Source organism: Martes martes, assembly GCF_963455335.1.
Source record: "Martes martes genome assembly, chromosome: 2".
NCBI classification, from domain to species: domain Eukaryota; kingdom Metazoa; phylum Chordata; class Mammalia; order Carnivora; family Mustelidae; genus Martes; species Martes martes.
The window spans coordinates 193,549,756-193,566,346 of record NC_137889.1 but is presented as its reverse complement, the minus strand read 5'-3'; the positions used below and the strand labels follow the sequence as shown (position 1 = coordinate 193,566,346).

Genomic DNA, 16,591 nt, shown 5'->3' with positions numbered 1-16,591 from the left:
TGGAGGCTTCATCACATAGGCAGGATCAATCATTAACTCAATCTTCAGACCCTCTCTCCTTCCCAGAGAGGATTATGGCAGGTGGAAGGCTTTTTTTTTTTTTAAGTTATTTAAATTCTTGTTAGTTAACATATGCTGTAATACTAGTTTTAGGAGTGGAGTTTAGTGATTCGTCACTTATATATAATACCCAGCACTCAATACAAGTTCCCTCCTTAATACCCAATCACCCACTTAACCCATCCCCCATCCACTTCCCTCTATCAGCCCTTTGTTCTCTGTAGTTAAGAGTTGCTCATGGTTTACCTTCTTCTTTTTTTTTTTTACCCTCCTTCCAGTATGTTCACTTGTTTTGTTTCTTAAATTCCACATGAGTGAAATCATACGGTATTTGTCTTTCTCTGACTTATTTCAATTAGCATAATACACTCTAGCTCCATCCACCTTGTTATAAATGACAAGACTTCATTCCTTTTGATGGCTGAGTAATATTCCATTGTGTATATATACCATATTGTCTTTACTGATTCATCAGTCAATGTACATTTGGGGTCTTTCCATAGTTTGGCTATTGTTGATAATGTTTCTATAAACATCAGGGTGCATGTGCCCCTTTGAATCAGTATTTTTGTATCTTTTGGATAAATACCCAGTAGTGCAATTGCTAGGTGGTAAAGCAGTTCTGTTTTTAACTTTCTGAGGAAACCCCATACTGTTTTCCAGAGTGGCTGCACCAGTTGTCATTCCCATCAACAGTATAATTCAGTTCCTCTTTCTCCACATCGTCACCAACACCTGTTGTTTCCTGTGTTGGTCATTTTAGCCATTCTGACTGGTGTGAGGTGATACCTCAGGTAGTTTTGATTTGTATTTCCCTGATGATGAGCAATGTTGAGCATGTTTTCATGAGTCTGTTAGCCATCTGTATGTCTGCTTCGGAAAAAATGTCTATTCATGTCTTCTGCCCATTTCTTAACTGGATATTTTGGTTTGGGGGCATTTAGTTTGATAAGTTCTTTACAGATTTTGGATACTAGCCCTTTACCTGATAAGACATTTGCAGGTATCTTTTCCCATTCTGTAGGTTGCCTTTTAGTCTTGTTGACTGTTTCATTCACTGTGCAAAAGCTTTTTGTCTAGGTGAAGTCCCAATAGTTGATATTTGCTTTTGTCTCCCTTGCCTCTGGAGATGTGTCTGGTAAGAAAGTGGTACGGCTAAGGTCAAAGAAGTTCCTGCCTCTGTTCTCCTCTAGGATTTTGTTAGATTCATATCTTACATTTAGGTCTTCAATACATTTTGAATTTATTTTTGTGTATGGTGTAAGAAAGTGGCCCAGTTTTATTCTTCTGCATGTGACTGTCCAATTTTCCCAGCACTGTTTGTTGAAGAGACTATATTTTTTTCCACTGGATAGTCTTTCTTGCTTTGACAAAGGTTAGTTACCATACTGTTGTGGGTCCATTTATGACTTCTCTATTCTGTGTCTGGGTCTAGGTTCTCTATTGATCTCTGTGTCTGTTTTTGTGCCAGTACCATACTGTCTTGATAACTGCAGCTTTGTAATACAGCTTGAAGTCCAGAATTGTGATACTTCCAGCTTTGGTTTTCCTTATCAACATTACTTTGGCTATTGTAGTTCCATATAAATTTTAAAGTTGTTTGTTCCAGCTCTGTGAAAAATGGTGGTGTTATTTAATAGGGATTGCACTGAATGTGTAAATTGCTTTGGCTAATCCCTATTTGATAGGGATTGCACTGAATGTGTAATTGCTTAGACATTTTAACAATATTTTTCTTCCAATCCATGAGCATAGAATGTTTTTCCATTTGTGTGTGTGTCATTTTTAATTTCTTTCATAAGTGTTCCATAGTTTTTAAAGTCCAGATCTTTTACCTCTTTGGTTAGGTTTATTCCCAGGTCTGTTATGAGTTTTGTTGCAATTGTAAATGTGATTGAGTCCTTGATTTCTCATCTGCTGATTCATTACTGGTGTATAGAAATGCAATAGATTTATCTACATTGATTTTGTATCCTGCAACTTTGCTGAATTTGCTAGCAATTTTTTTGGTGGAGCCTTTGGGTTTTCTACATAGAATATCATGTCATCTGCAAATAATGAAAGTTTGACTTTTTCCTTGCCTATTTGGATGCCTTTTATTTTTTTGTTGTCTGATTGCTGTGGCTAGGACTTCCATTACTATGTTAAATAATAATGGTGAGAGAGGACATCCCTGCCTTATTCCTGACTATAGAAGCACAGCTCTAAGTTTTTCCCCATTGAGGATGATATCCGCTGTGGGTCTTTCATGTCTGGCCTTTCTCATGTTGAGGTATGCTCCATCTACCCCTACTTTGTTGAGGGTTTTTATCAAGAATGGGTGCTGTATTTCGTCAAATGATTTTTCTGCATCTATTGAGAGGATCATGTGATTCTTATTCTTTCTTTTATTAATGTCATGTTTCACATTGATTGATTTGCGAAGATTGAACCACACTTGCAGCCCAGAAATAACGTCCACTTGATCATGGTGAATAATTCTTTTAATGTACTGTTGGATTAGATTTGCTAGTATCCTGTTAAGAATACTTGCATCCATATTCATCAGGGATGTTGGTCTGTAATTCTCCTTTTTAATGGAGTCTTCGTTTGGCTTTGGAATCAAGGTAATGCTGGCCTCAAAAAATGACTTTTCCTTCCATTTCTGTTTTTTGGAACAACTTGAAAAAAATAGGTATTAATTCTTCTTTAAATGTCTGTAGAATTCCCCTGGGAAGTCATCTGTCCCTGACTTTTATTTGTTGGGAGATTGATTACTGATCCAATTTCTTTGCTGGTTAGGGGTCTATTCAAATTTTCTATTTCTTCCTGTTTCAGTTTTGGGAGTTTGTATGTTTATATGAATTTACCCATTTCTTCCAGATTGCCCAATTAGTTGGCATATAATTTTTCATAATATCTTCTTACAGATTGTTTGTATTTCTGTGGTGTTTGTTGTGTTCTCTCCTCTTTCATTCATGATTTTATTTATTTGGGTCCTTCCTCTTTTTCTTTTTGATAAGTCTGGCTAGGGTTTATCAATTTTATTAATTCTTTCAAAGAACCAACTCCTACTTTAATTGATCTGTTCTGTTTTTTTTTTCTTTCTATATCATTTATTTCTGCTCTAATCTTTATTATTTCCCTTCTTCTGTTAGCTTTAGGCTTTATTTGCTGTTTCTTTTCTAGCTCCTTTAGATGTAAGGTTAGGTTGTAAGGTTAGGTTGTGTATTTGAGACTTTTCTTGCTTCTTGAGGTGGTCTGTATTGTTATATACTTCCCTCTTATGACTGCTTTTGCTGCATCCAAAAGGGTTTGAACTTTGTGATTTCATTTTCATTTGCTTCCATGTATTTTTTTAATAACTTCTTTAATTTCCTGGTGAACCCCATTCATTCTTCAGTAGGATGTTCTTTAACCTCCATGTATTTGAGGTCTTTCCAAATTTTTTCTTGTGGTTGACTTTAAGTTTCAAAGCGTTGTAGTCTGAAAATATATTGGGTATGATCTCAATCATTTTTCTACCTTTAAAGCCTGATTTGTGACCCAGTATGTGATCTATTCTGGAGAATAGTCCATGTGCACTCAAAAAGAATGTTTATTCTGCTGTGTTAGGATAAAATGTTCTTAATATACCTGTTAAGTCCATTTGGTCCAGTGTGTCATTCAAAGCCATTGGTTTTCCGTTGATTTTCTTCTTACATGATTTGTCCATTGTAGTCCCCTACAAAGAATTTCTTTATGTTTATTATTAATTGATTTATAAATTTGGGTGCTCCCAAGTGGGGACATAAATATTTAACAATTGTTAGATCTTTGTTAATTTGCATAGACCCCTTTATTATGATACAATGCTCTTCATCTCTTCTTATAGTCTTCAGTTTAAAAATCTAGTTTGTCTGATATAAGTGTGGCTACTCTATTTTCTTTTGACATCCATTAGCATGATAAATCATTCTCCATCCCCTTACTTTCAAATTCTTTGGGTCTAAAATGAGTCTCTAGTAGGAAGCATATTGGTGGGTCTTGTTTTTTTGTTTTGTTTTGTTTTAATCCATTCTGATACATTTTGTCTTGATTGGAACATTTAGTCTATTTACATTCAGAATGATTATTGATAGATATGAATTTAGTGCCATTATATTACCTGTAAAGTTAGTGTTTCTGGAGATTTTCTCTGTTCCTTTCTAGTCTTTGTTGCTTTCAGTCTTTCTTTCCACTCAGAGTCCCCTTTAATATTTCTTGCAGGGCTAGTTTAGTAGTCACAAACTCCTTTGGTTTCTGTTTGTCTGGGAAACTCTTTCTCTCTCCTATTCTGAATGACAGCCTTACGGGTAAAGTATTCTGGCTGCATATTTTTCCTATTCATCACATTGAATAGATCAAGACATTCTTCTGCCTGCTAAGTTTCTGTGGATAGATCTGCTGCTAACCTTATTTGTCTTCCCTTTTAGGTTAGGAATTTCTTTTCCCTTTCTGCTTTCAGGATTCTTCCTTTATCTCTGTATTTTGCAAATTGTACTATCATGTGTCTTAGTGTTGGCCTGCTTTTATTGATTTTAATAGGAGTTCTCTGTATCTTCTGGATTTGGTTTTCTCTTTCTTTCCCCCAATTAGGGAAGTTTTCAGCTATAATTTGCTCAAGTAAACCTTCTGTCCCTTTTTCCCTCTCTTCTTCTGGGATCCTATGATACACATGTTTTTACACTTTATGGAGTCCCTAAGTTCCCTAAATCTATCTTCATGATCCAGTATTTTTCTTTCCCTCTTCTTTTCAGCTTCACTGTTTCCCATAATTTTATTTTCTATTATCAGTTATTTGTTCCTCTGTTTCTTTCATCATTGTGGTCATTACATCCAGTTGGTTTTGCATCTCAGTTAAACCACTTTTTATTTCAGCCCAACTAATTTTTAGGTCTTTTATCTCTGTGGTGAGGGACTCCTGGTATCTTCTATGCTTTTCTCTTGTGATTGTTGTTTTAGATCCTGGTTCAGGCATATTACTTTTATCTGCGTTGATTAGCACACTGGCTGTGAACTCTTCTTGTTCTTTCTTTTGGGATGAATTCCTCTACCGTGGCATTTTGTCTAGGTCTGTGTCTTCTGTATGTCAGGAAACCTTTTGTTTCCTGCTCCTGAGAGTAATGACTATATTAAGAAGAGGTCATATACTGTCCAGGGCCTGGAGTGTCAGGAGGTGTTTCTGGTATATGCTAAGTGCACTCTGCCCTTGTGTTTTGGCTGCTCTTTCCCTCAGGTAAGGTCTCTGATGAGTTTCTCTTTCTGCTTGAGGAGTGTTTGGACCTTGTCCACCGTGGCAAGTTTTAACTAGGTGTGTTTTGGTCTGCTTGTTAAAAGAGGCTAGATCCTATTTCCCTGAGAGCTGAAGCTTTGCAGCACTCAATGGTCAGTAGTCTTGGTGGTTGTGGGAGGAGGAGGGGTTTGATGTGCCTGCCTTCTGGGGGAGGGGCCTGTGGTGCTCTGACACTCAGGCACACTTATCCTAGTTCAGAAGCACCTGCAGAGTGTAGGGGCATCGGGCAGCTCAAGCCTCCACTGCGGGTGCTATGCTGTTCATTGAAGTCTTTCCATGTTGATGGGTGGGGGGAAATGGCATCAGCCTGCTCTCTAATACCCAGAGTGGGGAGTTTGTGCCGGCTACTGTTCAGGAAGTCTTCACTGAAGAATGAACAATCTCCCCTTTGGTGTCCCAGGAATCCCTCAGATCCTTACTTTCACCCTGTTTGTGTCTGAGCTCTCTGCCCAGCTGGCAGCCCAATGCTCCTGCGTTTTCTCTCAGGCACACCAGCTGGGTTTCAAAACTCCAAATTTAATGGACCCAATGTGCAGGGACCTGAACTGATCCTCTGGGGAAGGGTGTTTCTTTACCGTGGCTGGTGTTGGTTTGTTCCAGAAGGGCAATCACAAGAACATGCCGGGGTTTAGAATTTATGGTAAAGTGCAGCAAAAAGCCAGTGTCCAGATTAGCTGCCCTCAGCAGGCATCTCTGCTCATATGCTAATGGACAGGGCAGCTCAATGGTGACTGTCAGCTCTTTTGTTCTTTGAAAGGCAGGGCCACCTCTCCCAAATGCACTCTAAGAAGGGTGACTATCTCTTCCATTGCCACCCAGGGGATCCTCAGAGCATGCTGCCTGCTCCCAGGCCTCTCCGCTCCTTCTCCACAGAAGCAGATGCCCACCCGACTCCATTCAGTGATGGCATGGACTTCTAACACTTCAGTTTGAACTCCACTGCTTGTAAAAACTTGCAATAATTAACCCTTCTTGTTTTCCCAGTCAGTGGTTTTAGGAAATTGTTTTATGCAATGCCCTGTGCTCTGTTCTCCCCATGCTTTTCTCTCTCTCATCTCTCCCCAATCAGGATTCCCACCTCTCCACATCTTCTACCTTCCATGATGTGGCCTCTGTTCTCCCTCCAGCTACAGTTTGTTCTCTCAGTCCTCAGATTGATTTCCTGGGTGTTCAAAATGATTTGGTATTTATCTAGTAGAGTTTGAGGGACAATGCAAGTGTAAGGTTCTCCTCCTACTCCACATCTTAACTCCTCTCCCTTGTTTCTTTTTCTTTTTCTTTTTCTTTTTTAATTTTCCCAATAAGCATTCCATGAACATCACAGTGGTATAAATACATCTAGAGCTATATTTTCTAAACTGCTCTGTGGTACATCAGAATCACACAATCACACTTAAAAAAATTTTTAAGTACATTTAAAAAACTTTTATTTCAGTCAAGTTTGATAAGTAGCATTCAAGTATTTATTAAGAGTCAGCTGATGTATGAGGTACTGGAGTTGTATTAGTGAACAGAATAGAATATATACAAATCCAAGATAGAAATTCTTCTCACCTTTACCTCCATTTAAAACCAGATTCTGAAACATCTAGAAGTGAGGATCCTATCTTATTTAGCCCATTTTTTCCAAACCTATTTGACTATGGGAGATCTCCTTTCTCCCACTCCCTGGGAACATTTCTGAAGAAATGTCCAATGCTATAGAAGACTTTTTCACTATCTTCAAGATCTTACACACTTTAGGGTAAGATGATATTTGTACACATAATATCTCAATCAATAAGACATACAGAGAATTTGTGGTAGCATGGAAAAAAAAGTGTCAAATTAAATTAAACCTTCACAGTTTATAGGTAACCCCAAATATGGTCAACATTCCATCAATCCCTTCCCTCTTTTCTCCCCACACCCAAATAACTTCTGCTTACTGTTACAGGAGGCTTTTTGGGGAGGGAAACAAGGGAATCCTAACTTTTTTAAAGTTATCAGAATCTAAAGCCAGAAGAAAGGAAAAGGATGTGAAAGAAAAAATAAATTTAAGCCTTAACCACATGAAGATGGGTGACCGGTGGATCAAATAAACTCAACTTTCACTTCATAAGACCCTTCATTTGCCTTTTATGCTACTTGAAATACCACACATTATTCATTTGAATTTATAGGAAGCCTATTCTGAAAAATATAAAAATCAGTCTCAAAAAGAAATGTGATATCACAGAGAAAAATGGGCCTTTGAATCACAGAGGCCAATTAGGTTTTAGTTCTGCATACTGGCTATGTGAATTGAGCAAGTTCTTTATTGGAAAAATGAAGATAAATAATTCTACTGACAAGAGTGTGTGGAAGATGAAGTGTGACAATATGCCAATATCTCCCACAAAGTCAGCACTTTCTACATAGCAGCTCTTATTAACACTTTAGTATTAAATGGTCATTCCAAAATAGCCACTGCAGAAGACAGTATGGAGGTTCCTCAAAAAGTTAAAAATGGAAGCAACCTATGATCCAAAAAGTTAAAAATAGAAGCATCCATAATTACACTATGGGTTATTTACCCAGAAAATACAAAAACACTAAATTCAAAGGGATACATGCACCTCATGTTTTATTTCAACATAATTTATAACAGACAAATTATGGAAGCAAGCCAAGTGTCCATCAACAGATGAATGGATTAAAGAAGAGGTAGTATGTATGTGTGTATGTGTATAATGGTTTATTATGTTGGAATATACATATATATTATATATGTATAAACATATATATGTATTATTATATATGTGCCATATAATATATATATATGATGGGATATTACTCAGCCATAAAAAATAAAGAAATCTTGCCATTAGCAATGACATGGATTGAGCTACAGAGTATAATGCTAAGCAAAATAAGTCAGAGAAAGACAAATACCATATGATTTCACTCATATGTGGAATTTAAGAAACAAAACAAAAAGGGGGAAGAAAGAGAGAGAAAGACAAACCAAGAAACGGACTATTAACTATAGAGAACAAAGGTGCTCACCAGAGGGGAGGTGGGTGAGGGGATGAGTGAAATAGGTGAAGGGGTTTAAAAAGAGTATACTTATCATGGTGAGCACTGAGTAATGTACAGAAGTGATGAATCACTCTATTGTACACTTGAAACTTATACACCATTGTATGCTAACTATACTGGGATTAAAATAAAACACAATAAAAAATAGAATAGAATAGTACCAGAGTAACCAGATATTCACATATCAAAGTATATTAGGTCACCGCGAAAGGTTGCTTTTCTATAGCAAATGTCTGACTTCAGTGGCTCAAAGGGAATGACAATTTTCACTGGTAGGAGAATTTGGCCCTTTGTTTCTAGAACAACTTTCCTCCAGGGATAGGCACTATGCTAGAAAAAGGAGAGCAAAGCTTTCTGCACCAAAGGCCTTCTAGGAATTTAGTGCACTTAGCACCTTTGTTCAGTTGTATGAGGAGTTAAAGTGGTCTTGTAAGTGGCCTGGGAAACTAACCAATGGAGGGAAACCATGAGAGACTCTGGGTCCCGGGAAATAAATGAGGGTTACAGAAAGGAGGGGGTTGGGGGGATGAGGTAACCAGGTGATGGGTATTAAGGACGGCATGTGTGATAATGAGCACTAGGTGTTATACGCAACTAATGAATCATTGAACAGAACATTAAAAACTAATAATGTACTATATGTTGGCAAATCGAACACAATAAATACAAAAACAAAAAATAAAATTAAAAGTGAAAAAATAAATTAGATAGTATATTCAAACTTCAAGAAACTGTCTTTATGAAGATTTATAGAAGCATAACCTGTCCGTAAATTGGTATTTGCATAATAATCACATGAATTTTCCTTTGTACAATGATAACATTTATCTACGAGAAAGCAGAAGACTAATCTTGAAAATGGAAATACTTAGAGCTTACAGATAAAATGATAAAGGGCGGGGCGCCTGGGTGGCTCAGTGGGTTAAAGCCTCTCCCTTCGGCTTGGGTCATGATCCCAGGGTCCTGGGATCGAGCCTCGCATCGGGCTCTCTGCTCAGCGGGGAGCCTGCTTCCTCCAATCTCTCTGCCTGCCTCTATGCCTACTTGTGATCTCTGTCTCTGTCGAATAAATAAATAAATAAAATCTTTAAAAAAAAAATGATAAAGGGCATGTGGTTGACTGAGGAGTGAGCCTAAGGTGCTGCCTTCAGTGAAATCTTTCTAGAAAGAAGAAAAACCATGTGGAGAAAGAGGTCTATAATCTCTTTTGCTGACCCAAGCCATCTTTGAACTCACATATATAAAAGTCATCAGCTTAGAGATTGGTTACTGAAAAAAAAAATATCCTATCTGAGATCATGAATAATTAATACTCTCTATATATTTCTCAAGGTGTGTATTTTTTAGTCTGCAAGACTGCAGAAAGCATAGTCACAAAATTATTCAAATTATCACCATGTTTTCATTAACAACATCTTTGGAAATACCATGCTATGAATATGCCCTTTTAAACACTGAATAACCAAACTTAATGAAAGTAAAATGAATATGATAAATTGGATTTCACACAGATTATAGGTTGTGTTATGCTGAATAAGTATCATCTATACTTGCCCTTTCCTTAAAGGGATGCAGAGTGCTAATTAGGCCACAATCAGGGATTACTTTTAGTATTCTTCCCATTTCAAGTTCTAAGAGTTCACTTTGTATTGCTCCCAGTTCTTAGTTGAGTAAAATATCCCTTAGTCTTCTAATTGTATGTTCAACATAAAATTCCATTTTAATGAAAAGTTCTCTACCACCTCCCACAAAAATTAGAAATTTTAAATCTTACATGCTTTCTCTGAAGGCTATAGAGATTTCTGTACATCTTCATGAAAGTCATAATATTTCTAGCTGTGCAAAACTTTTAAAAAGGCCTCTAAGATTTCCATCCATCAATGTACACATTTCTTCTTCCAGTTATTCAAACTGTAATCTCTGTGCTGCTATGAGGGAATTTTGCAGATATAATTGAGGCCTCAAATCAGTGGACTTTAAAAAGGGGAGATTTTCCTTGGTGGGCCTACTCTAATCAGGTGACATCTTTGAAAAGGACTAGCTGGTTCTACCTGTAGAGAGAGAGACTCAAGATGTGAGAGATTTGTTGAAGGGTGATTCTCCATTGCTGACTATAGAGATGAAGTGGGCCACATGAAAAGAATGTGGGTGAAATCAAGGAAGTTAGAGAGGAAGGTCTGCGACAGCCAGCAAGAGAACAGGGACCCCAGTTCAGCTTCAAAGAACTAAGCTCTGGGGCATCTGGGTGGCTCAGTTGGTTGGGCTCCCGAATCTTGATTTTGGCTCAGGTCATGATCTCAGGGCAGTGAGACCAAACCCTGTGTTGGGTTCCCCACTCAGCACAGAGTCTGCTTGAGATTCTCTCTCCCTCTATCCATCCCCCTGCTCACAAATGCTCTCTCTCGCTCTCTCTTGCTCTCAAATAAATAAATAAAGTCTTCAAAGACCTGAGCTCTGCCTATAACCTAAGTGAGTTTGGAAGATGATCGCAAATGTTAGATCAGATAGCTGCCCCAAACAACACCTTGATTTCAATCTTGGGATATCCTGAACAGAGAACTCAGACATGACACATACAGAATTGTGAACTAGTTGCTTTAAGCTGCTAACTTTGCAGTAATTTGTGGCAATAGAAAATTAATACACCAGTGTTTGTTTTATGGTGCAAGCAGGAAAAAAAATGCATGAGCACCATGGTGTAGTGCATCTCTCCTTACAATCAGGCTAGATTCCCAAGGCTTTACAAAGCCTATTTCTTTTCATATCTGAAATGATATTATGCAAATCACTAGCAGAACCTCTCTGGAATGGGAAGTCGATGATGCATGTTTGCTTTCATAAATTTCTTGTTTGTATTTATAAAAGTGACACTGAGTTGAAAGTTTACTCATATAGGATTAAGTAGGGGCAGCTTTAGCCTATGGCTCCTGAAGTTTTTGTAATTTGGCATTGTACACCTATTATTCCCCATTCTTACTCCCATTCGTTGTGAGCACCCCACCCTCGCAGCACCTTGTATGGGATTTATAGATATGACTGCCACAGCACATGAAGCAGTGCGTCATCGGTTATTGAACCACTCTTCTGCTGAGAGTCCCACCGTTCAGTCTGTAATGGTGTGAGTTTGCGTGCTTCTCAGTAGTGGGATATGAGCTCCCTGTCATCCACCTTCTTCATTTGTCCTACTCAGAGGAACTCTGATGTGATGGGAAGATAGATTTCAAAGTTTTTAAATCTCCTTGAGGTCTAGCCTTTCTTCTTTGGTTTTCTTATTGTTTTTGAATGACTTGAAGATACACTAAGATTTTCTGAGCAACTGAATGGTCAAATAAACGATGAATGAGTGAATAAATGAGTGAGTGAATGAATATATGAATAATAAATTAATTTAAGAATTTTCACATACACTCAATGGAAAAGCCATCTGGTACTGAAAAAAAAAAAAAAAAAAAGTGCCCCAGGAGTTAGAAGGCATGAGTTTGAGATGACTGCTATTTTGGTTATAATAGAGAAGTCATTTAATCATCTCTAGGCCTCAGTTTTCTCACCTGGAAAATGTGTTGAATTTTTCAGGTAGCCTCTAAGTTATCTTTCCCTTCTGAATTTAAGTTTTAAGCCATTTAAGAGGCTAAGTAATATTATACTCCACGGAGCTATTGTTTGTTGCTATATTCTGGCACCTTAGCTTTGGTCCGTTAGAAGACACGTTGCCTTTCCACAGCCAGTTGTCTAGATTCTTTTTAATCAGTCAATGCACACATTGTCAATATTTTCTATACCCAACAGAATTCAGATCTCTCAAGTTCCACTAGGTTTATAAGGTAAATACATTACTTATGCCAAAACTATCATCTTCTCAATTGTTTAGGTCTTTTGTGCTTGCATTTACATAAAAATATGCTTATATTAAAATCAATATATAAATCCACCAATATTTATTTAAAATTACATTCAGTATAAAACATTGCACTAAATCTTGTGAAGGAAATATGAAAAATACCTTCTGCCCCCAAAGCTAAATTCTAATGAAAGGCATAAATGAAGTTAACTACAATGGCAAGTTGTAGAGAAGGAGCAATACACAATGAGTTAGATGACCAAAACCCTTTTAAGCCACTTGACTCTAATCAAGTATCTGCTCTCTCAGCTTCTGTTATTTCATATGTAAAGCTGGCATAATATCTGCCTCTCATTGCTTTATAAAATTCCCACTCTTCATCACTCTTTATCAGGCAACCTTATTAAATCTTAATGATAAAAAGATGAACAACAATAGTCCAGCTCCATAAGGAATGCACAGCTAAGTTTAGATTAATATACATGCAAACAAATACTTGACACAATGTCATTAGCACTATGGTTGATCATAAGAGGCTAGGAAAAAAAGCAAAGAGTTATTTTTCTCCTCCTAAATTATGGAAATTTCCTCTAACTCTGATGTGATAAAAGTAAAAAATACATAGCATCACATTTGAAGTAGTCTTGTCAAAAGAATTTAACCAAAATCTAATCAAGTCTTTAGATCTGTTTAACCTAAAAGGAAATGAGAAGGATAGAAGAATAAGGTAAGTGATCTCATAAGAAAGCATTCAGACAAGCAAGAAGTGGGATGTTCTAAAGGACAACTGGTTTGGCTTCTTCAGCAAGTCAACATCATTAAAATTTTCAAAGGAAACAGGACTCTTCTTTAAAAGACTTAAAAGACATAATAACCAAATATACTACATGATTCTTGATTATGTCCTGATTTGTACAAACCATCAGTAAACATAGTGCAGATAAAAGAGGGAATTTGAAGATGGGCTGGCTAGTTGGATATACTGGAGAGATATTGCTAATTTTTAGGAGCGTTATGGTATTATGGTTATGTTGGAAATACCCTGTTTATAATGGTGATGCAGTGAAAAGTCATAATGTCTTATTTCATACTAAAATATGGCAACAAAATGAATGAAGCAAAATATATTAACAACTGATAAAATGATGTGATAAATATAGGGGTTTTCCACTATACTATTCCTTCTAAATTTCTATGTATCTGAAATACTTCATAATCAAGACTTAAAAGATAAAAAATAAGTAAGATAATAGATTATAGAAATCACTTTGTAAACTCTAAAAGGATAGACAGAGAAAAAAGAAAAAAAAAGTGTTGGAGGAAGAAGGAAAAGCATCCTTTTTCAAGCTTTGGACCACATTGCTAAGTCAGGACTGGCCACCACAGAAAGCCAGTGCCCCCAGAAATAGAAACCAGGAGCAACATCATGGATTCTCGGGTCCTGATCTTTTTAACACCTCCCTTCACACCAAGATGACCTTGATGAAAACTGAAGACAAATGTCTTCTTGCTGAGAAAGGCAGACCAAAGCAACTCGATCTTATCCAAATGAAAATCGGAAAGCCTGTAACCATTACCATGTAAGAGTAACTGGTGAGTTTTCTTTTTCACAGAACAGCAGGATTTGGCACCCGAAGCAGAGGTTTGAACCCATGGATGACTGCCCTTCTCATTTTGTTATTACTGACAGTGGTGGCAGTGACCATTGGCGTTCTGGCTCACGTGTTAGTCTCTGGTAGGTAAAAATTATGGATTTCATCCAGTTTGATTTCATTTTTCTCATTCAATATATGTATATGTGATTTCATCCGAAAACAGTTTTGTACTTTTACCAGCAAATGCCCACATTTAGAATTGTTTAAATTTATTCAATAATTTTATTAAAAAACAATTACTGACTGCCTAATTATGTATGAGTACTTTTCTGGAAGACTCAAGATACAGCATTAAGTAAACCAGTTTCCTATCTACTTAGAGCTCGCAATCCAGTATTCTTTTGAGAATCTACACAAAAGATCAAAAATAATAACTAAAATCTACTAGCAATCATAATAACTCTAATCACGCAAGTAAAAAACTGTGATAGTTATTAAATTCATTATTAAAATTGGCTCATTTACTCATCATTCTATCCACCAACATTTAAAGGCAAAAGAAAAACACATGGCCAAAGTAATAATGAATTTTGAAATAATTGGTAAACTCTAGATATGTCTGAATGTTGTTACTTATTTTTATTTTTTTATTTTTTTAATAATTTTTTTTAAGATTTTATTTATTTCTTTGACAGAGACAGATCACAAGTAGGCAGAGAGGCAGGCAGAGAGAGGAGGAAGCAGGCTCCCTGCTGAGCAGAGAGTCCGATGTGGGGCTCGATCCCAGGACCCTGAGATCATGACCCGAGCTGAAGGCAGAGGCTTTAACCCACTGAGCCACCCAAGCACCCAATGTTGTTACTTATTTTTAGAGAGAATTTTCTTCTTTCTAAAATGATATTCAGGTATTTTTTAATTGCCTAAATAAATAAATAAAATTGTTATATTTATAATCACACAAATACTGCATTTCAGAATTCTTTCTAAATTGTATATTTCTCTGCACAGACTCCAAACCATTAACATTTTTCGACAAATCTCACAGTGTCACTCACACAGATGTGTACGATACAACAACTAGCTCAGGTGTTTCCTTGAATGGTCTCATCTGTTGTCATCTTCCTCAGATTTGACGGGGAATGATGAAGATTCTATCAGGAGCTTTAAAGGACATAGTTCTGGCCTACTATGACAACCCCACCTGTAGTTTATGCCAATGGCCAAAGATTCTTAGGTCAGTTCATGTGACTGCACAAAAGCCCCTTTATTATGACTATAAGGTTTGATAACAATATGGATTGTACAGATAAATATCAGGAGGACCAGAAAAAGCACTACAGAGTCCACGTGGAAGACGCACCCTCCTGAGATCCCTCTTCCTTTCCAGCTCCATAACTGGGAAACCCATTTTATCTCCCTGGTTCCCCAGGGAGAGAGAATCGTTCTGTGGTGGCTCCATTCTCTATTTTTAACTCTTTGTAGCTTTCTTGTCCACTCCCCTCCCCGCCACACACACACAAGGACATACTCCTAAGGTTACCAGATTTCCCAGAAGTCTCCCCTGCTCTCTGTTTTCTTACCTTTCCCAGGAGCCAAGCAGAGATCTGACGGATTCACCCCAGTTCACAGGGTTCTTAACTCCCACCTCTGACGGTTTTCCCCTTTCTTTTCCTGTCTTTCTTACTGTACCTGACTCTCCCATTACAAATCATAATTCACAAGGATGTTCATTTACATCTACTTCCTGTAGAGCATAAGGTGGTATACGTTTCATTGGCCCTCAGCAAGGAACCATATAGGAATTAATGGTTCCAGCTCTAGAGTCACACTGTCTAGGTTTAAACTCAGGCTACTTACTAGTTATAGACCCTGGAGCAAGTTACTTAATATCTCTGTGCCTCACTTACTTCACCTGTGAAATGGAGACAACACCAATCTTGGAGAGCTAAAATGAGGACCAAATGAATTAATACATGTAAAGTGCCCAGAACAATGTTTCACAAGATAATACACACTCAGTAAATATCAGCTATTATTAACATAATACATTAATCATCATTTTCATTAATATTATTATGAAACTACATTTTTAAAAAATCTCAGCAGTGATTCAAGACTTTATATTAGCCCCATTGTATCTGTACCTTAGATCCTGAAAGCTATGCCCATATCACGTAATTTCCTACTTTTCTTTTATATCACAGGACAGAAAATGGAGTATTATCATGCCACCTTTAAAATTTCAGATCTACAAGTCAATAGTAATTCTGGACAAAACAACACATACCAACTTAAGGACTTACGGGAGATGAGTGAGAACTTGGTAAGTCAGATGATATCCTTTCTGTTGTAAAACAACGTAGATGGAAGGGATTTGTGAATCATTTCCTTCACTATTTCTCAAAAGATGATTTTCAGACCACTTGCATCAAAATCACCTTGAAGAGTCCTAAGCCCCACGGCAGACTCACTGGATCAGTGTCTGATGAGATGGGTAGTCAGGGATGAGGCAGTAAAGGAACCTGCATTCTAACAGTGAGCCTGATACACCACTCTAATTCAATCATCTCGTCTAAAGGTGAGAGAACTGAGGCCAACTCGATCTCAGCCTATGACTTCCCCCATTGCCCCATAATATCACCCAAATTATAAAGTTTAGCCATATCAGAAATGCTTACTTGTGAAACCACATGCTTTTTTGTAGGACCACATTCTAAGATTTAAAATATTTTTAAAATGTATGAA

At 37.2% G+C, this 16,591-nt stretch overlaps 1 protein-coding gene across 1 annotated transcript in view; it reads left to right on the top strand.

The window, feature by feature from the left end:
• Positions 1–11,445: 11,445 nt before the first annotated feature.
• Positions 11,446–16,591, top strand: part of TMPRSS11A (transmembrane serine protease 11A) — a gene marked incomplete at both ends in the record, with an annotated part of 40,427 nt that continues 35,281 nt past the window's right edge. Inside the window, 3 exons of the mRNA XM_080796372.1 lie at positions 11,446–11,531; positions 13,865–13,986; positions 16,051–16,169. Of these exons, the coding sequence (XP_080652498.1) occupies positions 11,446–11,531; positions 13,865–13,986; positions 16,051–16,169 (327 nt within the window). The remainder of the gene's footprint in view (positions 11,532–13,864; positions 13,987–16,050; positions 16,170–16,591) is intronic.